Source organism: Pan troglodytes, chromosome 1 (genome assembly GCF_028858775.2).
Source record: "Pan troglodytes isolate AG18354 chromosome 1, NHGRI_mPanTro3-v2.0_pri, whole genome shotgun sequence".
In the NCBI taxonomy this organism is placed as follows: domain Eukaryota; kingdom Metazoa; phylum Chordata; class Mammalia; order Primates; family Hominidae; genus Pan; species Pan troglodytes.
In genome coordinates, this window is record NC_072398.2 from 97,552,963 (window position 1) to 97,579,228 (window position 26,266).

The 26,266-nt window shown below is 38.9% G+C and overlaps 1 protein-coding gene and 1 non-coding gene across 5 annotated transcripts in view; both read right to left on the reverse strand.

Moving 5' to 3' along the window:
* The window catches only part of SNX27 (sorting nexin 27), an 88,992-nt gene that overhangs the window by 46,181 nt on the left and 16,545 nt on the right, over positions 1-26,266 (reverse strand). For 3 of the 4 annotated variants that reach the window (XM_003949545.6, XM_009431463.5, XM_001172517.8), the window contains exon 2: positions 15,202-15,433. The exons of the other annotated variant lie outside the window; for it this stretch is intronic. In XM_003949545.6, the coding sequence (XP_003949594.1) occupies positions 15,202-15,433 (232 nt within the window). The remainder of the gene's footprint in view (positions 1-15,201; positions 15,434-26,266) is intronic. 4 annotated transcript variants of the gene reach the window in all.
* LOC112206985 (U6 spliceosomal RNA) lies at positions 25,297-25,403 on the reverse strand. Its single transcript, XR_002941463.1, has one exon. It is a non-coding gene; the product is annotated as a U6 spliceosomal RNA (small nuclear RNA).

The window sequence follows — 26,266 nt, forward strand, 5'->3', positions numbered from 1 at the left end:
TCTCCCACTCATGAGCACTTGGGTTGTTTCTGGATTTTAGCTACCGTGAATAATGCTGCCATTGACATTTGTATAAATGCCTCCTGCTGTACATGCAAAAGATATTCTTCTGAGTACAACCCTGAGTGAACTGCAGAGTTATATGCATATTCAACCTCAGGAGATAATGCCGAAATGTAAGCTAAAGTGGTTGTACCAATTTATTCTCTTTCAGCAATATATAAAAAGATCCTCTTAATTTTGCCAATGGAATTGGTGTGAAAAGATTTCTGTGATCCTAATTACTAATGATGTTTAATATCTCTTCATATACTTATTGACCATGTGAGTGTCATTTTTTGTAAAGTACCTACTCATGTGTTTTGCCTACCTTCATATTAAGTTTTTTGGCTTTTCTTATTGATTTGATTTATGGAGTTCTTTATATATTGACATAATCTGTTTCATTTGTGTGTATTGTGAATATCTTCTTCCAGTTTGTCACTGGTCTTTTTTTTTTTTTTTTTTTTTTGAGACAGAGTCTCGCTCTGTCACCCAGGCTAAGAGTGCAGTGGCACGATGTCTGCTCACTGCAAGCTCCGCCCCCCGGGTTCACGCCATTCTCCTGCCTCTGCCTCCCAAGTAGCTGAGACTACAGGCACCCACCACCATGGCCGGCTAATTTTTTGTATTTTTAGTAGAGACGGGGTTTCACCGTGTTAGCCAGGATGGTCTGGATCTCTTGACCTTGTGATCCACCCACCTCGGCCTCCCAAAGTGCTGGGATTACAGGTGTGAGACCCGTGTCCGGCCAAGAGCTTTTAATTTTTTGTTTTGTCATTTAAGTCCTTAATCCATCTGGAACTTATTCCTCTATATAATATGAAGTAGAGTTCCACTGGCATTTCTTTTAAAGCCAAGAATATTTAAAATCAACTTTTAATCAAATCATCCCTAAATAAAAAACATTCTCCATTTACAGAACAATCTGTGGACTTCCAAGTGGTAATTAACCTCCCATTAAATACAACCAGAAAACTGGACACAATGTAGGCAACAACTATTTTCAGACACTGGACAAACAGGCAGCTAAGAACGGTGATCCCTGAGAAAAGGGAAGCAAACAAGATGATCCCTAACATAATCTCAGCTTTCTGCCTAGAGGTAACTCCTAAACTGCAGCTCAGGGAGGGGTACCCAAACAGAGTTTGGCAACTTCACTGAGTTGAATAAACAGAAACTGAAGTTCGAGGAGGCCAAAGCAGCTACAATTTGCAGGACTAATCATGCAAGAGGGAGCTAAAGCAAGACATAGCTCCAGAAATCTGTATTAAGTTCCCTTGAATTTTGACTGAATAACGATCTAAGGAAAGAACTATTATCAGCCAGGAGCAGTAAATAAACAATTCCCAGAGTTCACACAGGTTATGGAATCATTCAACTTCCCTCCAGCCAGAATAAAGAGACCTCCCTAAATCTGCATGGAATTTAGAAGGGAACTCAAAAAGACCATGCTTTAGGAATGGAGCTAAATTGGTTCTAGAGTAAAAGGTACTCTAAACTACTCAAAAAGAGCTTAAAAACAAAGCTAAAAAGGACCAAAGTAATCTTTAAGTAGCTTAACTGTATGCCAGGAAAAAAAAAAAATCCAACACTCTTTAAAGAAATGTAACAAAATCTAGCACCCAATAACACTGCATTCACAATATACAATATCCAATCAAAAATTACTAGACATATAAAAAAGCATGAAAATTTGACCTATGACCAGGATAAAAATTAGTCAGTAGAAACAGGCTCAGAAGTTACCAAGACAAAAGAATCAGTAGACAAGGACATTAAGCAGCTATCATATATTAAGAAGTGGGATTACAAAGTGTATTAAGAAGTGGGATCTTTAAGAGGTAATGGCAAAACTCTCGTGATTAATGTCATTATTGAGGCAGTGGGTTATTTATCTCAGGAGTTTGGGCCCCATTTGCTCTCTGTCTCACATGCACTTCCCCACCAGGGAATGCCTTCCTCCATGTTATAACACAACAGAAAGGCCTTCACCAGATGTGGCCCCTTGATATTAGACTTCTCAGGCTCTAGAACTGTAAGCCAAATAAATCACTTTTCTTTATAAATGACCTACAATCTGTGTTATTCTATTAAAGCAGTGAAAACAGGCTAAGACAGGCAGTAAATCCTCTCATTCAGAGTGCACAGGCAAAGATCCACTTCTTCAGGGGAAGGAGTAAAAGTAAAATACTCTATACCCCTGGGGAGAGGCAGGAAACCATATTAGGCCCAGGTTCCTCCACTGTTACCAAGCAGAGGTCGGCTATAGCTGAGGGAGGGACAGGAAACGCTTTCCCAAGACTAACCACAGATACAAGGCCGAGTTTGGCTGCAATAAGAAGGAAGGGCAAAAGAATCAGGACACAGAGACACAGATTCTGCCTAAGACTAAGGGTGAACTACACAACATCTACCTCTACCATGAGTCTAGCCCAAGTAAAAAGCAAGAGTAGTCTACCAGTAGCAGAGGGGTAAGAATGTAAAGAGAGAACTTGCCTGTGGTACTGGTATGCACAGGTGGCTGAAAGCCTGAGGACAAAACACTGAAAAAAACCCTCCAGGGTCGGCCAGGCACGGTGGCTCACGCCTGTAATCCCAGCACTTTGGGAGTCCAAGACGGGTGGATCACGAGGTCAAAAGATCGAGACTATCCCAGCCAACATGCTGAAACTCCATCTCTACTAAAAATACAAAAATTAGCTTGGCGTGGTGGTGTGCGCCTGTAGTCCCAACTACTAGGGAGGATGAGGCAGGAGAATCACTTGAACCCGGGAGGTGGAGGTTGCAGTGAGCCAAGATTGCGCCACTGCACTCCAGCCTGGTGGCAGAGCAAGACTCCATCTCAAAAAAAAAAAAAAAAAAAACTCTCCAGGCTGGGCACAGTGGCTCTTGTCTATAATCCCAGCACTTTGGGAGGCCAAGGCAGGAGGATCACTTGAGCCCAGGATTTTGAGACCAGCCTGAACAAAATAGTGGGACTCTGTCTCTACAAAAAGTAAAAAAAAATTAGCCAGATGTGATGACGTGTGCTTGTGGTCCCAGCTACTTGGTAGGCTGAAGCAGGAGGAATGCTTAAGCCAGGAAGTCAAGGCTGCAAAGAGCCATTATTGTGCAACTGCACTCCAGTCTGAGTGACAGAAGGAGAGCTTGTCTCAAAAAACAAAAAATAAATAAATTTAAAAACCTTCAGAACCCCAGCCCTCACTCTAAGCACAAGGTAATAGCAACCCATTGCTAGAGAAACTTGAAGCCTATGGCACAGTAAAGGTAATGATAGCTATAACAAAATTCAAGCCCAGCTTAACTGACTACATTCCGTAACAGAAGAGTATTGCCCATTTCCAAGTTCAAACACTATTTACTTCAGTCATCTCTACTATTATTCCATACATGATGCTTGACATTGTTAAATATTACAGAACAAAAATGGAAAACAAACAAACAACAACAAAAAAAAACAGGCTGGGTGCGGTGGCTCACACCTGTAATCCCAGCATTTTGGGAGGCCGAGGCGGGTGATCACCTGAGATCAGGAGTTCAAGACCAGCCTGACCAACATGGAGAAACCCTGTCTCTACTAAAAATACAAAATTAGCCAGGCATGGTGGCACATGCCTGTAATTCGAGCTACTCAGGAGGCTGAGGCAGGAGAACTGCTTGAACCTGGGAGGCGGAGGTTGCAGTGGGCCAAGATCGAGCCATTGTACTCCAGCTTGGGCAACAAGAGCAAATCTCCATCTCAAAAAAAAAAAAAAGAAACCCAACATTATGTCAAGAGATAAAACAGTCTCAGAGATGACCCAGATGTTGAAATTATCAGGCAGCATATTATTAGAATAACCGTGATTAACAATGCTAAAGATCTCATGCAAAAGGAAAAGGCAGAAAACATGTATGAACAGATACAGAATTTCAGCAGGTGTGAAAATTACAAGCAAATAACAAATGAAAGTGACAGAAATAAAACGCATGGGCTGGGCGCAGTGGCTCACGCCTGTAATTCCAGCACTTTGGGGGGTCGAGGCGGGTGGATCACAACGTCAGGAGTTCGAGACCAGCCTGGCCAATATGGTGAAATGCTGTCTCTACTAAAAAAATACAAAAATTAGCCAGGCGTGGTAGCGGCTGCCTGTAGTCCCAGCTACTCGGGAGGCTAAGGCAGGAGAATTGCGTGAACTTGGGAGGCGGAGGTTGCAGTGAGCCGAGATCACGTCACTGCACTCCAGCCTAGGTGACAGAGCAAGGCTCCGTCTGAGAAAAAAAAAAAAAAAAAAAGGCGTGGTATCAAAGATGAAGAGTTCCTCTAACAGTCTCATCAGCAGACTGGACACAGCTGAGGAAAAAAATCAGCAAACTTAATGACAGGTCCATAAAAATTATCTAAAGAGAAAAATTAGAGCTAAAATAGAATAAAACACCCAAAAGCTCTAGGACAATATCAAACAGTGTAAAACACAGGTAACTAGAACCTCCAGAAAGGCAAGAGAAAAAGAATGGGCTGAAGAAATGTCTGAAAACATACTGGCTGATAGTTTTCCAAAAATAATAAAAGATATCAAACCACATATTCCTCAAGCAGGACAAATAAGAAACAAACACCTAGACATGTAAAAATGAAACTCTGAAAACTAAAGATAAGGAGAAAATGCTGCAGGCCAGGTGCAGTGGTTCAGGCCTGTAATCTCAGTGCTTTGGGAGTCTGAGGAAGGAGGATTGCTGAGGCTGAGAGTGTGAGAATAGCCTGGGGAACATAGCAAGACCCCATCTCTACTAAAAATTTTTAAAATTAGGTGGCCAGGTGCGGTGGCCGACACCTGTAATCCCAACATCTTAAGAGGCTGAAGTGGGCAGATCACTTGAGGCCAGAAGTCCAAGGCCAGCCTGACCAACATGGTAAAACCCTGTCTCCAGTAAAAATACAAAAATTAGCCGGGTGTGGTGATGCACACCTGTAGTCCCAGCTACTTGGGAGGCTGAGGCAGGAGAATTGCTTGACCCTGGGAGGTGGAGGTTGCAGCGAGCGAAGATGGTGCCACTGAACTCCAGCCTGGGCGACACAGTGAGACCCCATCTCAAAAAAATAAAATAATAAAATAAAATATAAAAGTTAGACAGGTACAGTGGCACATTCCTGTAGTTCCAGCTACTCGGAAGGCTGAGTCAGGAGGATCACTTGAGCCCAGGAGGTCAAGGCTGCAGTGGGCTATTACTGCACCATTGCACTCCAGCCTGGATGACTGAGTGAGACCCTGTCTCTGTTTTTTAAAGAGAGTAAACTTTGAAGGTAGCCAGAGAGGGTTAAAACAATCCGTAGAAAAGACCAAAAAATAAAACAAGCAGGCTTCTCATCAGAAACTATGAAAACCAGAAGACTGGAGTGATTTTGTTTTAAATTGAGACAGGGTTTAGCTCTGTCTCCCAGGTTGGAGTGGAGTGGCATGACCACAGCTCACTGCAGCCTCAACCTTCTGGGTTGAAGTGATCCTCCTGCCTCAGCCTCCCAAGTAAGTGGGACTACCGGCATTGTGTCACCATGCCCAGCTATTTTTTCATTTTTTGTAGAGACAGAGTCTCAGTATGTTGCCCAGGGTGATCTCAAGCTCCTGGCCTCAAGCAATCTTGCTGCCTCAGCCTCCCAAAGTGCTGGGATTACAATGGAGTGATTGTTTTTTTCTTTTGGTACTTTAAAAAAACAAATAAATAAAAATTTAAAAAATCGGCCAGGCACAGTGGCTCACGTCTGTAATCTCAGCACTTTGGGAGGCCAAGGCGGGTGGATCACGAGGTCAGGAGTTCAAGACCAGCCTGGCCAACATGGTGAAACCCTGTCTCTACTAAAAATACAAAAATTAGCTGGGCGTGGTGGCGGGTGCCTATAATCCCAGCTACTCGGGAGGCTGAGGCAGAGAATTGCTTGAACCCGGGAGGCAGAGGCTGTAGTGAGCCGAGATCGTACCACTGAACTCCAGCCTGGGCAACAGAGCAAGACTCTGTCTCAAAAATAATAAATAAATAAAAAGAAAAAGAAAAGAAAAAAACAATCCACCCAGAATTCTATACCCTGAAAAAATCTTTCAAACATAAAGGTGAAATGAAGACTTTTTCACATCAACAAAAGCTAAGAGAATTCATTGCCAACAGACCTGCACTATTAATGCAAGAAATATTAATGCAAGTTCTTCAAGCAGAGGGAATCTAATGCCAGACAGAAACTAGATTTACACAAAGGAATAAAGTGCATCAGAAATGGTAAATATGGGCTGGGCATGGTGGCTCATGCCTGTAATCCCAGCACTTTGGGAGGCCAAGGTGGGCAGATCACTTGAGGTCAGGAGTTCATGACCAGCTTGGACAACATGGAGAAACCCTGTCTCTACTAAAAATACAAAATTAGCCAGGCGTGGTGGTGCATGGCTGTAATCCCAGCTGCTCGGGAGGCTGAGGCAGAAGAATTGCTTGAACATGGGAGGTGGAGGTTGCAGTGAGCCAAGATCACGCTATTGCACTCCAGCCTGGGCAAAAAGAGCAAAACTCCGTCTCAAAAAAAAGAAAGAAAGAAAGAAATGGTAAATATGTGATCAAATATAAAATAACTCTTTTCTCATGTTTAATCTCTTTAACGCCAGGCGTGGTGGCTCATGCCTGTAATCCCAGCACACTTTGGGTGGCCAAGGCTGGCGGATCACTTGAGCTCAGGAGTTCAAGACCAGCCTGGGCAACATGATGAAACCCCATCTCTACCAAAAATACAAAAAATGAGCTGGGTGTGGTGGTGCGCACCTGTGGTCACAGCTACTCAGGAGGTTGAGGTGGGAGATCACTTGAGCCTGGGAGGCAGAGGTTGCAGGGTGCCAAGATTGCACTACTGCATTCCAGCCTGGGTGACAGAGTGAGACTCCACCTCAAAAAACAAAAACAAAAAACAAAAAACAAAAAAACCCCGACTCTTTAAAAGGCAATTGTTTAAAGCAAAGATAACAATGTATCATTAAGTTTATAACACATATAGAAGTCAATGTATGACAACAATAGCACAAAGGATGGCGGGGGGAAATATACTCTTGTAAGTGTCTTAAATTATATATATAGTGTGTGTTTGTTTGTGTGTGTGTGTGTGTGTGTGTGTCTGTGTCCAGCCTGGGCAACAGAGAGAAACCCTGACACACGCACACACACAAAAGGTATTATGCTAAGTATCTTCTATAACTACAATGGGGTAAAGTTAGAAATTGGTAACAGAGGGAAAGCTAGAAAACTCACAAATTTGTAGGAATTAACATCTGACGGGGGGACAAAATGGCCAATACAAATATATATTATATATTTGTATATTATAAAATTAGATATATTAGATATACTTACCTATATACAGTGTTATACTATATATAATATATATGTACTATATATTATGTCTATACAACTACAAATTCAAATATATAATTTGAAGGTAAATGTTCATAAATTATAGATATATACTGTAAACCAAGAAAAAACAAATTATACCTAATAAAACAATAGTAGAGATAAAATAGAATCATTTAAAAATACTCTATCCATCCAAAAGAAGGCAGGAAATGAGGAAAAAAATAAATAATGATACAACATAGATAGCAAAGAACAAGATAGTAGATTTAGCCTAACTATAGCAATAATTATACTAAAGGTAAGTAGTCTACACATTCCAAATAAAAACATTGCCAGACTGGATAAAAAAGCAAGACCCAGCTCTAAGCTTTCTATGAGAAACCCAGTTTAATTATAAATGTATAAATAGGTTAAATGGAAAATATAGCAACGAAAACAATAACCGAAAGAAAGGTGACATGGCTACTAGTGGCTATATGTTAGTGGCTCATATGTTATATGAGAGAAAGACTTCAGAACAAAGAATATTACCAGGGATAAAGACAGATAGATATATTACAGATAGAGACTTATATAAAGAGATAAATAATGTTAAAGGGATCAATTCATCAAGATATAATATTCATTATAAATAAAGAAAAACCTGACAGAACTGAAAACTCCATTTCAAGTAGTGCATACACTTCCTGTAGACCAACCCTTCTGCTGTAACCACTATAAATTCTGGACAAAATACAAAAACAATGATCTGAGGAGTCTGAATTACATACTAAAAGCAGGCAGACTGTGGAGGGGACTCAAAACATGGAGCAATGATGCACAGGGTGGGGTACACTCCTGCATTAAGAGGGCTTTGCCCTGCTTGTGGGCATAAGTTACAAAATAGCACAATTTAAGTAACTAAAACTCAGAAAGTGACATCTTTCTGACTCAAACATATAGGGAAAAGATTCTAGGTAACCATGGCTGCTACCAGAGTGAGTGGAGAATCCAAGACAAGAGAAAACCAGAGAAGGTGATCCTTAATTCTAAGAATAAACACCACATGTATCTCAGACTAATCCCTTCTTGGATGTATACAGACTCAAAGTAGCACAGCAAAGGCTGAAAGAATTAAACTGAGATTTGAAGTTTAACCCACAGAAGGCGACACAGCTTACAGCTTATTGCCAGCTAAAACAAAAACATCGATACTCCTCAGAGGAATATTACAGAACCCAGAGTCTCCACAATGTAACATTCATAAATATGCAAGATACAATCCAAAATGACTCAATACACAAAGAACCAGAAGAATATGACCCATTCTCAAGGGAAAAGACATTTAACAGAAACCAATCCCAAAATGACACAAATGTTCAGACACATAAGGAATAGACCAATGAAACAGAGTAAAAAGTTCAGAAATAGAACCACACATAGTCAATTGATTTTCCACAATGATGCCAAGATATTTCAATGAGGAAAGAACTTTCTTTTCAACACAGGTTGCTGTGAAACAACTGGATATCCATATAAAAACAAAATCAAAAACAAAACCTTGACCCTGGTCAAGGGCTCACACCTGTAATCCCAACACTTTCGGAGGCCGAGGCGGGTGGATTACCTGAGGTCAGGAGTTTGAGACCAGCCTGGCCAACATGGCAAAACCTCACCTCTACTAAAAATACAAAAATTAGCCGGGTGTGGTGGCGCATGCCTGTAATCCCAGCTACTCAGGAGGGCTGAGGCAGGAGAATCGCTTGAACCCGGGAGGCAGAGGCTGCAGTGGGCCAATATTGCGCCACTGCACTCCAGCCTAGCTGACACTCAAAAACAAACAAACAAAAAAACCTTGACCTTTATATCACAATATACTAAATAAATAAATAAATAAATCCCTCAAAATGGATCACAGACCTAAACGTAAGAGTAAAAACTATGGTACAGCCACTTCGGAAAACAGTTTGGCAGTTCCTCAAAAGGTTAAACCTAAAGAGTTACCATATGACCCAGCAGTTCCATTCCTAGGTATATATCCAAGAAAAATGAAAACACATATCTACACAAAAACGTGTACACAAATGCTCATAACAGCATTATTCATAATAGTCAAAAGTGGAAAGAACCCAGATGTCCATCAATTGAAGAATGGATAAATAAAAGTGGTATATCCATATAATGGAATGTTAAAATGAAGTACTGATGCATGCTACAACTTGAATAAGCCTCAAAAATATTATGCTGAGTGAAAGAAGCCAGTTACAAAAAAAACCATGATTCCATTTCTATGAAATGTCCAGAATACGCAAATCTATAAGACAGAGGATAGATTAGTGCTTTCCTAGAATTGGAGGGGATGGGAGGTTTGGAAAATGATGGCTACAAGGAATGAGATTCTTTTTGAGGTGATGAAAATGTTACAAATTTGTTTTATGCTTCAAAAGTGCTAACTTTGAGTCATAAGACATGTAAGAAGTTGAAATCAAGGTCACATCCTAAAAGTAGAGCAGACTGGATGTTGAGACCTTTTGGGAATTACCTAAAACCTTGGGAACTTGAGAAAAGGAATGAAATTACTAATTGTACTTTTATTTATCTATTTTTTTTTTTGAGACGAAGTCTCACTTTGTTGCCCAAACTAGAGTGCAGTGGTGTGATCTCGGCTCACTGCAACCTCTGTGAACACACTAAAAACTAAATTGACCAGGCGCAGTGGCTCAAGCCTGTAATCTCAGCACCTTGGGAGGCCAAGGCGGCGAGATTTCATGAGGTCAGGAGTTCAAGACCAGCCTGACCAACATGGAGAAACCCTATCTCTATTAAAAATACAAAATTAGCCGAGCGTGCTGGCACATGCCTGTAATCACAACTACTCAGGAGGCTGAGGCAGGAGAATTGCTTGAACCCAGGAGGCAGACATTGCGGTGAGCCGAGATTGCACTATTGCACTCCAGCCTGAGCAACAAGAGCGAAACTCTGTCTAAAAAATAAAAAAATAAAAAAACCCCTAAATTGTGCACTTTAGGTGAACGTATGGTATATAAATCATATCTTAATAAAGTTCTTATGGCTGGGTGCAGTGGCTCACACCTGTAATTTCAGCACTTTGGGAGGCCGAGGCAGGCGGATCATGAGGTCAGGAGTTCAAGACCAGCCTGGCCAACATGGTGAAACCCCATCTCTACTAAAAACACATAAATTAGCTGGACTCAGTGCTATGTGCCTGTAGTCCCAGCTGCTGGGGAGGCTGAGGCAGGAGAATTGATTGAACCCGGGAGGCCGAGGTTGCAGTGAGCCGAGATCGCACCACTGCATTCCAGCCTGGGTGACAGAGGGAGACTCCATCTCAAAATAAATAAATAAATAAATAAATAAATAAATAAATAAATAAATAAAAGGCCAGGTGTGGTTGCTCATGCCTGTAATCCCAGTACTTTGGGAGGCAGAGGCGGGCAGATCACTTGAGGTCAGGAGTTCCAGACCAGCCTGACCAACATGGAGAAACCCTGTCTCTACTAAAAATACAAAATTGGCCGGGTGTGGTGGCACATGCCTGTAATCCCAGCTACTCTGGGAGGCTGAGGCAGGAGAATCACTTGAACCCAGGAGGCAGAGGTTACAGTGAGCCAAGATCACGCCGTTGCACTCCAACCTGGGCAACAAGAGCGAAATTCCGTCTCAAAAAATAAAATAAAATAAAACAAAAATAAAAAATAGGCCGGGCGCGGTGGCTCACGCCTGTAGTCCCAGCACTTTGGGAGGCCGAGGCGGGTGGACCACAAGGTCAGGAGATCGAGACCATCCTGGCTAACACAGTGAAACCCCGTCTCTACTAAAAAATACAAAAAAATTAGCCGAACATGGTGGCAGACACTTGTAGTCCCAGCTACTCGGGAGACTGAGGCAAGAGAATGGCGTGAACCATGGAGGCGGAGCTTGCAGTGAGCCAAGATAGCGCCACTGCACTCCAGCCTGGGTGACAGAGCAAGACTCCATCTCAAAAAACTAATAATAAATAAATAAATAATAATAAAGTTCTTACAAAAAAAGATAGCTGAAACTATAAAACTGTAAGAAAACATAAAAGATTGGTGTCCTTGGGTTAGGTAGATTTCTTAGAACACAAAAAAGCATTATCCATAAATTTAAAAACTGATAAACGAGACTATATCAAAATTTAAAATTTCTGTTCCTTGAAAGATACTGTTTTAAAAAATGAAAAGGCAAGTCGCAAACTCAAATATTTACAAAACATCTAAGTCCCTTTTTTTTTTTTTTTTTTTGAGATGGAGTTTCACTCTTGTTGCCCAGGCTGGAGGGCAATGGCACGATCTCGGCTCACTGCAAGGTCAGCCTCCCGGGTTCAAGTGATTTTTCTGCCTCAGCCTCCCGAGTAGCTGGGATTACAGGCTCCTGCCACCACGCCCGGCTAATTTTTGTATTTTTAGTAGAGACGGGGTTTCACCATATTGGCCAGCCTGGTCTCGAGCTCCTGACCTCAAGTGATCCACCGATCTCAGGTGATCTGCCCACCTCAGCTTCCCAAAGTGCTGGGATTACAGGCATGAACCACTGCGCCTGGCTTATCTAAGTCCTTTTTCAAGCTACTGGAAAATATCTCATATATATCTATATCTGATATATATATATATCTCATATATATCTATATCTGATATATATATCTATATGAGATATATATATCTCATATATATCTATATCTGATATATATATCTATATGAGATATATATCTCATATATATCTATATCTGATATATATATCTCTCATGTATATCTATATCTGATATATATATCTCTCATATATATCTATATCTGATATATATATCTCTCATATATATCTATATCTGATATATCTCATATATATCTATATCTGATATATATCTCATATATATCTATATCTGATATATATATCTCATATATATCTATATCTGATATATATCTCATATATATCTATATCTGATATATATATCTCATATATATCTATATCTGATATATATATCTCATATCTCTATATCTGATATATATATCTCTCATATCTCTATATCTGATATATATATCTCATATATATCTATATCTGATATATATATCTCATATATATCTATATCTGATATATATATCTCATATATATCATATATAGCAATATATGATATATATGTATCTGATATATCTATCTGATATATCTGATATATATCATATGCTATATATATCATATATATGCTATATATATCAGATACATATGATATATATACATCTGATACATATGATATATATATCTGATACATATGATATATATATGTATATATATATATATATCTGATAACGGACTTGTAGAACCAGAATGTATAAAGAACCCCTACAATAAAATAATAAGACAACCCAATTTTTTAAACGGGCAAAAGAGTTAAACAGCTACTTCATCAATGAAGACACATGAATGCCCATTAAGCACACAAAAAGCAGCTCATCATCATGAGTCATTAGGTAAATGCAAATTAAAATCACAGTAAGGTATCACTATGTCCATGAGAATGGCTAGAATTAAAAAGACTGAAAATATCAAGAGGTTATGGAACCACTGGAACTCTCCACTGCATATGATAATGTAAAAATGATATAGCCACTTTGGAAAACTGTTTGGCAGTTTTTTATAAAGTTAAACTTACACTTACCCTGCAATTCCACTTCTTGGTATATACTCAAGAGCAATGAAAACATATGTCTACATAAAGACCTGTACATTTAATATTATTTCATGGCAGCTTTAGTCATACTAGTCCAAAACTGCAAGCAACCCACATGTGCATGAACAATGAAAAGATGAACAAACTGTAGTAAATCTATACAATGGACTACTACTCAGCAATTAAAAAGGGACAAATATTTGGTTTAAATAACAATGTCTGCCAATCTTAAGCACTATACTAACTGAACAAAGCCAGATACAAGAGAGTACAAATGGTATGATTCCACTTATTTGACATTCTGGAAAATGTAAAATATGGTGACAGTAAGCTGATCCGTGGTTGACAAGGGCAGTGGTAAGGGGTGAGGACTAACTGTAAAGGGCATGAGGGAACTTTTGAGGGTATGAAAATGTTCTAAATCTTCATGGTGGCAGTGGTGGTTATAAGACTATGTACATTTGTCAAAACTTGTAAAAGTGGAGACTTAACATGGGTGAATGTTAATATAGGTAAACTATGTTCAATAAAGTTGATTTGAAAAGTACAATTAGTGGGCTGGGCGCAGTGTCTCATACCTGTAATCCCAGCACTTTGGGAGGCTGAGGCAGGTGGATTACCTGAGGTCAGGAGTTCGAGACTAGCCTGGCCAACATGGTGAAACACCATCTCTACTAAAAATACAAAACTTAGCAGGGCATGGTGGTGCGCACCTGTAATCCCAGCTACTTGGGAGGCTGAGGCAGAATTGTTTGAACCCGGGAGGCAGAGATTGCAGTGAGCCAAGATCACACCACTGTACCCCAGGCTGGGGGACAGAGTGAGACTTCGTCTTAAAATATATATATAATAAAAATAAAAATAAACAAAGGTACAATTGGTGGTATTATTCCTTTTCTCAGGTTTCCAAGGTTTTAGGTAATTCCCAAAAGGTCTCAACATCCAGTCTGCTCTACTTTTAGGATGTGACCTTGATTTCAACTTCTTACATGCCTTATGACTCAAAGTTAGCACTTAGGAAGCATAAAACTCTAAATTCTGTGTGTGGTTCTAAGACTACAGAAGTCTATGCTGAAATAAAACCTATATGCCATTATCTACAGCTAATTACAGATGCAACCAAGCATTATGTGATCCTCTGCAACTCTTTTAGCTTCCTTGCTTTTCTTATCTCTTCACTAAAAAGAATTTACCATAAATGTTTAGTAGCTCGTTCCTATGCAGAGGATAAATCTCAGTTTTAGAGACTGTAACTTTAGTCAACTGTTAAGCTTTAAACACCTGTAGTCTGTTTGCCAGCATCTAACAGAACCCACTGCATTTTCTACTAAGAATAATGAACATTTCTCATTATATCAACACTCCAAATAATTAAAGGCAAATAAAGCATATTGCAACCAAAAGAAAAATTAAGTAGACTGAGCTATCAGTGGCAATTAGGCTTTGAAGAACAAAGGCATTCAGCAAAGGGTCTAGCACACATCACTAAAAATTCAAGATGGGCTTTCCTGCATAGCTACAACAGCAACAGATTAGAAATGTGTGAAACAGCTCATGGGAATTGCATTCAGGAAACTCGTGGGAAAAACCACAGTTAACCATTCACACGGATATCTCCAAAGAAAATGAAAAAGAACATGATGTGGAAAGAAGAGTAGAGACATCTAAGTTCTGAAATGGGCGAACCTCTCTATTACCCAAATATCTTGAAGGACACCATCCTTTTAAATTAATCTTGCCCTATAGCACCACAGAATCAACAGTAAATAAGATACTATTAGCAAAGAGATACAGCAACCAACAAAAGAACAAACAAAAAAGAAACTAAACAAACAAAAACTGACACGTTTACGACAAACCAGAATGCAAACTTGAAACTACCTAAAAATAAAATGGAATTATACTCAAGCTGAGTAGGACTCTTTTCCACTACTGTAATTCACCCCCTGCAATAAATCAGGGTCAGTGTCTTTTATTTATGTGTGAACTCATCCTCCTGGTAGACAAACTGACCTAGGTTGCAGCCTTTTATCTACCACTATAATAGTTTCATAATTATAAGACTAGGGGAAACAAAGCTAGATGTTCGAGGATCGAGTTGGGCTGACACTCACCACAAACTTCTCACCATTCTGCTCCACATGTTTGTATCTGGGGACCGATATGGGCACTGCTTGCTTTTCTGTGTAATCATAAAATGATTGTCCCAACGAGTCGTCACTGGGATCTAGGTTATCTGCCTCATGAGGAGGTACAGATAACACTGTCAAGATCAATTCCTTCTCGCCTGCTCGAATCAGGTCCACCACCTGCTTGTGTGTCGCCCCCTCAACATTCACGTGGTTCCTAAGGGGAAAAAGGGAAAAAGACAATCCCATAAACCAGAAGGGTCCAAACACCTTGTATCTCCACCCTCCTGCCCCCACTCCAGTGTCACACGGTATGAACTATGAAGTCAAAAGATTAATTTGGTTCCAGAAAAGTTGTTTATGTTTTTACAGTTTCTAATGTGAAAAACTTTGTGAACTTATGGCGGGGGAAAAAATGGAAAGAGGTGAGAAGACCTCCCCTTCCTCTATACTAATATCCCACACATAGCTTCAGGAACGCACATGGAAAGAGGCTGAAGCTGAGGAGGAAACAAAGCTTTTTCAGTCAAACAGTCCAATTTCCTCATTCTAACTAAGCATGTATACAATTCAATCAAAGTGGCTTTTGACAGCCCTGCCACTTGAATTGTACTTTGTCCTTTTTAAACTTCAAAGGAATTCTGTTACAAGAACCTTCACAAAATAAATTCTCTTAATTTGTAAATAGAGACTCAAAAAAAGTTATGACTGAAGATAATTCCTTTACATTTACATCCAATTTCTCTCCATATCTCAAATCAGTCAACTTAATTTTCCTTTATGCCAAGTTTCATTACTTTGGGAGCTAAATGGTATTACTCTTCACATACACTAGTTTCCAATTCAATTAACCTCTTGGGATTCCATCAACTTTTTTCCTGCTCTATGCTATCTCATTTAGAGTCCTGTGTAATCAGTCCAAACTAAAAAATATACACCTATAATTATATGGTCAGCCTACTAATTTTCCTTCCTGTTTTGCTGTGTACAAAAGGCTGAAATAAGGCAAACAAAGTACAAGGTTTAGATGAAGTATTTTGTCAAGAAAGATGCTGAGTCTCACAAGACTCCCTCAGCAAACCAAACTACCTTCCAGAATGCTGATCCAGCTGCTCTCTCAGCAAAAACCACTGGGCAGCAGGCCTGGAGGTTCCCTCCCATGGCTATCCCAAGAGAGGTAGGAAATACACACCTGACCTCTAATCAATTTAACATTTAAAGCTTATCTACCCTTTAGAGTTAAATTCTTTTTCAGTCCTGTTCCAAACCATTAGGGATTTTCCTTCCTGAAAAATGATACTAAATTTAGTAACAAGCCTTCCATAAACTTTTCAGTCACTGAAATTGTCTCTGTCAGAGTCTGGTATCTGAAATATCCATTTATATAAACAGAACAGTCAGGAGATCCCCCAGCTAGCCTCCTGGGATTTAATTTAGGGTTTAACAATCTAGCCAGTAAATTCAGCACTCCTGACATTTCACATCCTACAAGTCTAACTTATATACAAAAAAATCAGTAATTTTACAATAAGCTAGCTATAGAAAAAAATAAAGAGCCCCTTTCACTGATGGAAACTTGGGCTTTGAATTCATTCAGTCAGACCTGTGATCAAAAAACATGATCAGGGGCCGGGCGCGGTGGCTCAAGCCTATAATCCCAGCACTTTGGGAGGCCGAGGCGGGTGGATCACAAGGTCAGGAGATCAAGACCATCCTGGCTAACACGGTGAAACCCCGTCTCTACTAAAAATACAAAAAATTAGCCGGGCATGGTGGCGGGCGCCTGTAGTCCCAGCTACTTGGGAGGCTGAGGCAGGAGAATGGCGTGAACCCAGCAGGCGGAGCTTGCAGTGAGCCCAGATCACGCCACTGCACTCTGCACTCCAGCCTGGCGGACAGAGCAAGACTCTGTCTCAAAAAAAAAAAAAACAAAAAAAACGTGATCAACTCTGATCATACACCAGCATGGTAAAATGGAAAGAAAATGGGCTTTGGAGCTACTTACAGGAGTTTAAATCCTGATCCCGACTATTAGTACCAGAATTGGTCTTGACTGAGTTTTTAACCTTTCTTAGCCTTGCTTTCCACATGTGTAAATGGAGACAATAAGTTCCTAACAGAGTTGCTGTGAAGATTAATGTAATAAAACATGTAGAACAATTCCTAAACATTTATATCAGAAGGTTTAAGAAGTAAAGAGGTACTATGTATATAGATTTTGATTAAAGAAGAAATGGAAATCTTAAGTAAGGAACCGGCAAAAGATTTTATCTAAGTATTTGGCCTTACTAGTTCTGAGAAAATGATTTGATGGTATAAGAAAAAAATGAAAAAGCAAGTTTAGAAATCACCATACATTCTTATATATCCCTAGGAACCTTAGCTAACTCATGAATATCCTTTTTTTTTTTTTTTTTTTTTAACAAAAGTGGCAAAAGCTGACACCTTAAAGACTGGCCAAAATACTAATATCTTGGATACAGGCTAGGCACAGTGTGGCTCACACCTGTAATCCCAGCACTTTAGGAGGCCAAGGCAGATGGATCACTTGAGTTCAGGAGTTTGAGACCAGCCTGGGCAACATGGTGAAACCCCGTCTCTATACGAAATATACCAAAAGATTAGCCAGGCCTGGTGGCACGTGCCTATAGTTCCAGCTACTTGGGAGGCTGAGCTGGGAAGATCACCTGAGCCTGGGAGTTCAAGGCTGCAGTGAGCTAGATCATGCCACTGCACTCCAGCCTGGGTTACCAAAGAAGATCCTGTTTTTTAAAAAATGAAATAAAATAAAATCTTAAATACCAAAACAAAATTTCTGTTAATGCAATCAATTTTATGAAATGCACATTTGTGAAAAATAAAAACTGATGCTCAAATCTTACTTTTCGGTTCCCTGATTTTTTTTCCTTTAAAGAATTTTTTATCTAGGGCACTCTGTTGGTAGACTTGAGAGTCACTGGATCTACAAAATTTGTATGTAAAATTCTTTTTATGTGCCTATTATGTGTTTTTTTCTGGGGAGTTTCCCTAGCTTTCATCAGCTTCAAAAAGGAGTATATGAACTCCAAAAAGATTCAGAACTATTGCTTTCAATACACACCTCCACCCATTCAGTTTTCAAATCAAAATACACCGTTCCTTGGGTCACTCACAAAAATAAACCCTGAAAATCATCAGAGAAACTTAAGTGAGACTTATACCAAGAGCCATCAGGGAGCAAGGGAGCTCACTTAGGTTTCACTTCTTTATTAGTAAGACCAAGTTTCAGATTGACTATAATTCCAAAAACCTCTTTTAAAAAAAGACAGGAAAAAACTTCCAGTGTCATATTCTAAACAGACTTGCTAATATTTATCTGGTTCAACTATAGAAGGAATGCTATACATTCCATGACTTACTACAAAGTGGGAAATTCCTTCATTCTTCAGAGAATGAAATAAGGTCAGTAAAAACCCCAGGATGTCTGATTTGAAAAAGGGCCCTCCTTCCTGAAGAATTAAGAGGTCTTCACAGTCATAAAAATGTTATATGATATAATTTTTTACAAGAAGGCTACTATACCAGACTCAAATTTGGTGTGGCCCAATACTTTGTATAATTCTGAAGACATAAATTAATGCAAAATATAAATTCTTCAATAAGGAGAAACTTTCAGCAGTACAGACTTCAGGTTCAAAGTATGGGTTTGGGAGTCAAACAGACTTGGGTTTGAATACCAATTGTGCTGTTTAATGGATGAGCCCTTAAGTAAATTACTTTATCTCATTAAATCTCAATTTTCTAATCCATAAAATGGGGTTAATATCATCGGCTAATGGAGTTGTTGTGAAAATTAAAATGAGAGGAAGCTCTAGAACATGGTAACTACTCAATAAATGGTAGCTATTTGTGTTATAGTATTTGTATCAATTGGGCAAACAAGTTGGTAGTATTTTCACCTCCTTGATGATACAAACCTTTTCTACCAGCAATTTCCCTTGCCTTTCAATTCTGTCTTTGTAACATAATCTAGCTGAAATTCATTTGAAAATAAATAATTAAGCTCTCAACCAATGACAATGGGGTTCACAGATAGCCAGCTTCACAAGACCACTGGATCAGTGAAGCACCAATTCTCTTATCACACAAAAGTACTGACTGCACAGTAGGATCTACCAATATATACTGCTTTTATAAAGAAAGGCAGCAGCTTAAATACATCATCAAAAATGTCTAACACATATGCGATTAAGCAAATACAACAAAATGTAATTATAGAATCTAGGTGATAGGTATACAGGTATTCACTGTACAATTCTCTCAATTTTTCTGTAGGTTTGAAACTTTTCATAATAAAATGAAGGAAAAAATTAAGGGGGCCAAAAATTCCAACAATCCACAAATAAGATGAAAATTTGCTTTAGTTACGCAGATGATATCTAATTTATTTTATGTCTTTGGCATTGTAAAGACACACGCGATAATTTTAATAAAATACTTACTTTTACATAAGACCAACATTTGGCCCCAAAAGAGAGAGGCCTTAAGCTAGCTAATCGGAGTGGCTTCAAATAAGACTTCTATTCAACCAAAGTTGGCCAGCTAGGGAAACTGCAAAGCTAACATAAACATTTCCAAAAGCAGGAGAAAAAGCTCTAGTCAGGATTTGTATACCACTTGTGAAGGAAGCTATATACAATGAAAACTAGGTATAAATGGAAATATGACAAACCCAATCACTATATATACCACAGCAAAAAGCCATTCTACATAGTAAGCAAAATACTATTTTGACCCTCTGTGACATGCATGAAAGTAATAAAAAAGTAATTAGTCTCTCAGAGGCAGCCCATTAAAAATGGATAATAAATTCCTATAACTGCAAGTGCTAAGACATACATTTCAATTTTGTAGATGGCTATATGCCTACACAATGGCTACATGTCTATAAGAATGGCTAAAATAGAGTGGCAATACCAAGTTTTGCCAAAGATGTGGAACAAGTGCCATTCTTATATACAGCTGATAAGTGCATAAAATAAAAACAATCTAGCAGTTTCTCATAATGTTAAACATACATTTACTACAAGACCCAGCAATTCCACTCCTAGGTATTATCCAAGAGAAAAAAAAACACACACACACACATCTACACAAACAACTGTAGTTGAATGTTCACTGCAGCTTTATTCAAAATAGTACAAAACTAAAAACAACCCAATGTCTATCAAAAAGCAAATGGATAAACAAGTTGTGGCATATTCATAAAGTGGAGTATCACAGCAATAAAAGGAAAAAGGAATAAAAAGGAAAAACTACTCATCCCCAACAACACAGATAAATCTCAAAAATACACTCAGGGGGAGGAAAGTGAGACAGAAAAGAATCCGACTCATTTGACTCCATTTATTTGAAGTTCTGGAATAGACAAAACTATTCTTTAGTGGTAGAAATCAAATCACTTGTTGTCTGGAGGGGAGGGGATAGTACTGAATGCAAAGGGGCACAAAGAAACTTTCTTACGTGTCACGCCTGTAATCCCAGCACTGTGAGAGGCAGAGGCAGGGGGGATCACTTGAGCTCAGGAGTTTGAGACCAGCCTGGGCAACAAGGCGAAACCCCATCTCTACAAAAAATACAAAAAATTAGCTGGGCATCCTGGAGCAGGCCTGCAGTCCTGGCTACTTGGGGACTGAGGTAGGAGGATTGCTTGTACCTGGGAGTCAAGGCTGTAGTGAGTCAAGATCTCACCGCTGCACTCCAGCCTAGGTGACAAAGTGAGACACTGTGTCAGGAAAAAAAAAAAAAAATGATGGAACTGTCTATATCTTGACTGGGGTGGTGGTTAAATGGATGTATACTTTTGCCAAAACTCAAACTCTATGCTTCATATGTGTGCATTTAACTGTATGTTAATTAAGCCTCAGTAAAGTTTATTGGCCGAGCGCGGTGGCTCAAGCCTGTAATCCCAGTACTTTGGGAGGCCGAGGAGGGCAGATCACGAGGTCAGGAGATCAAGACCATCCTGGCTAACACGGTGAAACCCCATCTCTACTAAAAATACAAAAAAATTAGCCAGGCGTAGTGGCGGGCGCCTGTAGTCCCAGCTACTAGGGAGGCTGAGGCAGGAGAATGGCGTGAACCCGGGAGGTGGAGCTTGCAGTGAGCCGAGATTGTGCCACTGCACTCCAGCCTGGGCGACAGAGCCAGACTCCGTCTCAAAAAAAATAAAAAATAAAAATAAATAAAATAAAAATAAAAATTATTATATAATATCCACATCTGTAAGTGTGAAATAGGAGTCCACCATCTGGGTGAAAAGCATAACCCCTATCCTACTTTTAGATTACTATGAATGTTTTGCTATTGTGAATAAATTTGTTAAATATCTAGTAGATGAATCTGTACATATCTGCAGCATAAAACTGCTTAAATAAAATATATGCTTTTTCCTTCACCTCCCATGTCTTGTGGAAAATAAGCTAAACTTTGGCTATTTCCAAGTCTTACAAGGTTATTTCATGGAGGTAATGAAAAGAAAATTAAGCCACAGCTAGTTTACCCCTACTTCTGCTTTGGCTTTTTTGTCTTAATCTCCTATAAACAATAGGACACATATTTCAAACCTTGTATAGTTAAAAACCTCAGCAACATGTCCAGGTGCGGTGGCTCATGCCTGTAATCCCAGCACTTTGGGAGGCTGAGGTGAGCAGATCACAAGGTCAGGAGTTCAAGACCAGCCTGGCCAACATGGTGAAACCCCGTCTCTACTAAAAATACAAAAATTAGCCGGGCGTGGTGGCGCATGCCTGTAATCCCAGCTACTTGGAAGGCTGAGGCAGGAGAATCACTTGAAACTGGAAGGCAGACATTGCAGTGAGCCGAGATCGCACCACTGCACTCCAGCCTGGGCAACAAGAGCAAAACTCCATCTCAAAAAAAAAAACAACCTCCGCAACAAATTATAAAGTTAAGTCAGATAACAGCAGCATCTCTCAAGTTTATCAAAGCCATAATGTAAGGGACAAAAGTTAAATTCATCAAACACTGCAAAAATACCATTATAGTGCATTACAAACATAATTCAGATTCTTTTTCTTAGGAGGCCTAGATTTCACTTGTTAGATTTTTAAGGGTCAGGCACAGTGGCTAACAACTATAATCCCAACACTTTGGGAGGCCGCAGTGGGAGGATCACTTGAGCCCAGGAGTTCAAGACAGCCTGAGCAACATGGTGGGACTCTGCCTTTACAAAAAATATTTTAAAAATTAGCTGGGCCTGGTGGTGCACACATATTGTCCCAGCTACCTGAGAGGATTGCTTGAACCCAGGAGGCAGAGGTGCATAAGTGAGCTGAGATTGCGCCACCGCACTCCAGCCTGGGTGACAGAGGAGACCCTGTCTCAAGGAAAAAAAAAAAATTTAAGCATTTAAGATTGTAAAGCATTTTCTTCTGACCAAGTATTTGAAAAGTAATTTGTTCAGCCAAATAATATCCAACATTAGAGAAACCTTTAAAGACACTGAAGTACATCAAACATATGGACTATAAACATCTTAAAAATATTTATGAAAACTATATGCAAACATGGAAAAGTTCTTATGTTAAATGCAAAAACGAAAATTACAAATTGTTTCTATTTTAGCCCATAAGGCACATTATGTAAAATACAAAAATAGTTGAGTTAGGGTGACTGGAACTATGTTTAAAACTTTAACACAGCTATTATATCATCTCCTCAATTATACAGAGCTTTGTAAATGAACTCCCTACCTTCTCCACAACATATCTTCTTAAAAATTAGGAGATCTCTGAAGTTGAAGGAAAAAAGATCCCTGGCATATGAGAAGAGAGACATTTCCTTTGACTTTTCACTGGTTCACTGCTTAGTTGTTCAGTACAACTGTACTAGAAACTACACTGTAAAGACAAGGAACTACTCTACCAAAATGTAACAGTCTGTCCTTTCTAATTTTTGCAGTTAAATCATCTGACTGGTTCAGTTTGTCTCCTTTTCATCTAACTCTGCCTCCTTGCTATCTTACTTAGGCAAACAAGTGGAAGAATATTCTTTTTTTTGAGACGGAGTCTCGCTCTGTTGCCCAGGCTAGAGTGCAGTGGCACGATCTCAGCTCACTGCCAGCTCCGCCTCCCGGGTTCACGCCATTCTCCCGCCTCAGCCTCCCGAGTAGCTGGAACTACAGGCACCCGCCACCACACCCAGCTAATTTTTGTATTTTTAGTAGAGACGGGGTTTCACCGTGTTAGCCAGGATGGTCTCGATCTCCTGACCTCGTGATCCACCCACCTCGGCCTCCCAAAGTGCTGGGATTACAGGCGTGAGCCACCGTGCCCGGCCGAAGAATATTCTTACTGACTAATTATATAAGCAATCATACCATACTTTGCCCTTAAACTCTTGAGATATAAGATTAGACATGTGTAAGCAATGAATGCAGCCAAAATAGTTGTGAAGCTTGAACAGATTTAAACAAAATTTCCATTCTGGATCACTAAATATCAAAGACATTTGGAATGTTGTTTTAGAAATAATAATATTTTGCCCCTCACATCTTAGAGCATCTTATTTATTGATGGATGATAAAAGCACAACAAGAGAAAGTAAATGGCCAAAGTTTTCCAAAATGCTTGCATTTTCTAATAAATAGTAAAATCTGGTCAACAACTTTTAAAATAAAAAATTATTATCTTAATTATTTTTAATATCAACTTTTATCATCTAGAATATGAGATGGTTTTATAAATAGGTAAAATCCTTTAGAAAGTAATTTCACTGGCAATATGCATCTAAAGATATAAAAATGGTCATAATATTTTAACTAATAATTGTATTACTGAGAATTTATCCTAAGGCAATGACCAAAATATGAGCTTCGTAAGGGCAAAAATTTTACAATGGTATGCAGAACACTCTCAAGCATTTCTTCTAAGAATAAATGAAATAATCCCAAACACAAAAAAGTTTCTTTTTTTTTTTTTTTGAGACAAAGTCTCACTCTGTCGCCCAGGCTAGAGTGCAGTGGTGCGATCTCGGCTCACTACAACCTTCGCCTCCCGGGTTCAAGCGATTCTCCTGCCTCAGCCTCCTGAGTAGCTGGGATTACAGGTGCAGGCCACCACACCCTGCTAATTTTTGTATTTTCAGTAGAGACAGGGCTTCACCACGTTGATCAGGCTGGCCTCACAAAAAAATATATATATATATGGAACAGTGGCCGGGCACACTGGCTCATGCCTGTAATCCCAGCACTTTGGGAGGCTGAGGCAGGCAGATCACCTGAGGTCAGGAGTTCAAGGCCAGCCTGGCCAACATGGTAAAACCCCGTCTCTACCAAAAATACAAAAAATTAGCCGGGCATGGTGGCACGCACATGTACACCCTCAGGAGGCTGAGGCAGGAGAATCGCTTGAACCCAGGAAGCAGAGGTTGCAGTGAGCTGAGATTGCCCCACTGCACTCCAGCCTGGTCAACAGAGTGAGACTCTGTCTCAAAAAAAAAAAAAATTATATATATACACATATATACACACACATATATACAAACATATATATACGTATACATGTATATATACGTATATATACATGTATACATGTATATATATGCATACGTGTATATATACATGTATACATGTATATATATGCATACGTGTATATATACATGTATATATGTATATATACGTATACATGTATATATGTATATATACGTATACATGTATATATGTATATATACGTATACATGTATATATGTATATATACGTATACATGTATATATGTATATATACGTATACATGTATATATGTATATATACGTATACATGTATATATGTATATATACGTATACATGTATATATGTATATATACGTATACATGTATATATGTGTATATACGTATACATGTATATATGTGTATATACGTATACATGTATATATGTGTATATACGTATACATGTATATATGTGTATATACGTATACATGTATATATGTGTATATACGTATACATGTATATATGTGTATATACGTATACATGTATACGCATATATGTATATATACGTATATATACATGTGTATATATGTGCATGTATATATATGGAACACTTCACAAATTTATGTATGATCCTTCCACAGGGGCCATGCTAATCTTCTCTGTATCGTTCTAATTTTACTATATGGGCTGCTGAAGCAAGCGCCTAAACACAAAAAAGCTAAGCACAAACATATCCATTATTATTTAGGTTGTTTCCAAATTTGTTTTTATAAAAAGTCAATAGGGGGATGAAAATCTAAGAAAATTGTAGTACAATAATTTAATAAACTAGGAAGCAATCATGTAAAATTGTAAACACGAAGAACAAAATAATCTAGAAATGTTTGAGCCAATGCTGCCTAAAAGTGGATTACAAAAATACAAATCTACAAAACTTCTAAAAGATAACATAGGAGAAAATCTAGGGGGTTGGCAATGAGATCTCAGCTACAACACCAAACAGCATGATCCATGAAGGAAAAAAATTGCTAAGTTGAACTTTATTAAAATTGAAAACTTCTGCTCTGCAAGAGACACTGTTAAGAGAATGAAAAAACAAAACAGACTAGGAGAAAATATTTGCAAAACACATATCTGATAAAACACTTGTATCCAAAATATACAAAGAGCTATTAAAACTCAACAATAAGAAAACAAACAACCCAATTTAAAAATGGGCAAAATATCTGGACAGATACTTCACCAAGGAAGATATACAGATGGCAAATAAGCATATAAGATGCTCAATATCATTCATCATCAGGGAACTGCAAATGAAAACAAGATACCACTACACGCCTATTAGAATGCCTAAAATCAAAAAACCTGATAATACCAAATACCAAATGCTGGTGAGGATGTGGAGCAACAGCAATCCTCATTCACTGCTGGTGGGAATACAAAATGATAGTCATTTTGGAAGACAGTTTGGCAGCTTTTTACAGTCTTACCATAAGATCCAGCAATCACATTCCCAGGTATTTACCCAACTGAGCTGAAAACTTACATCTACACAAAAACCTGCAC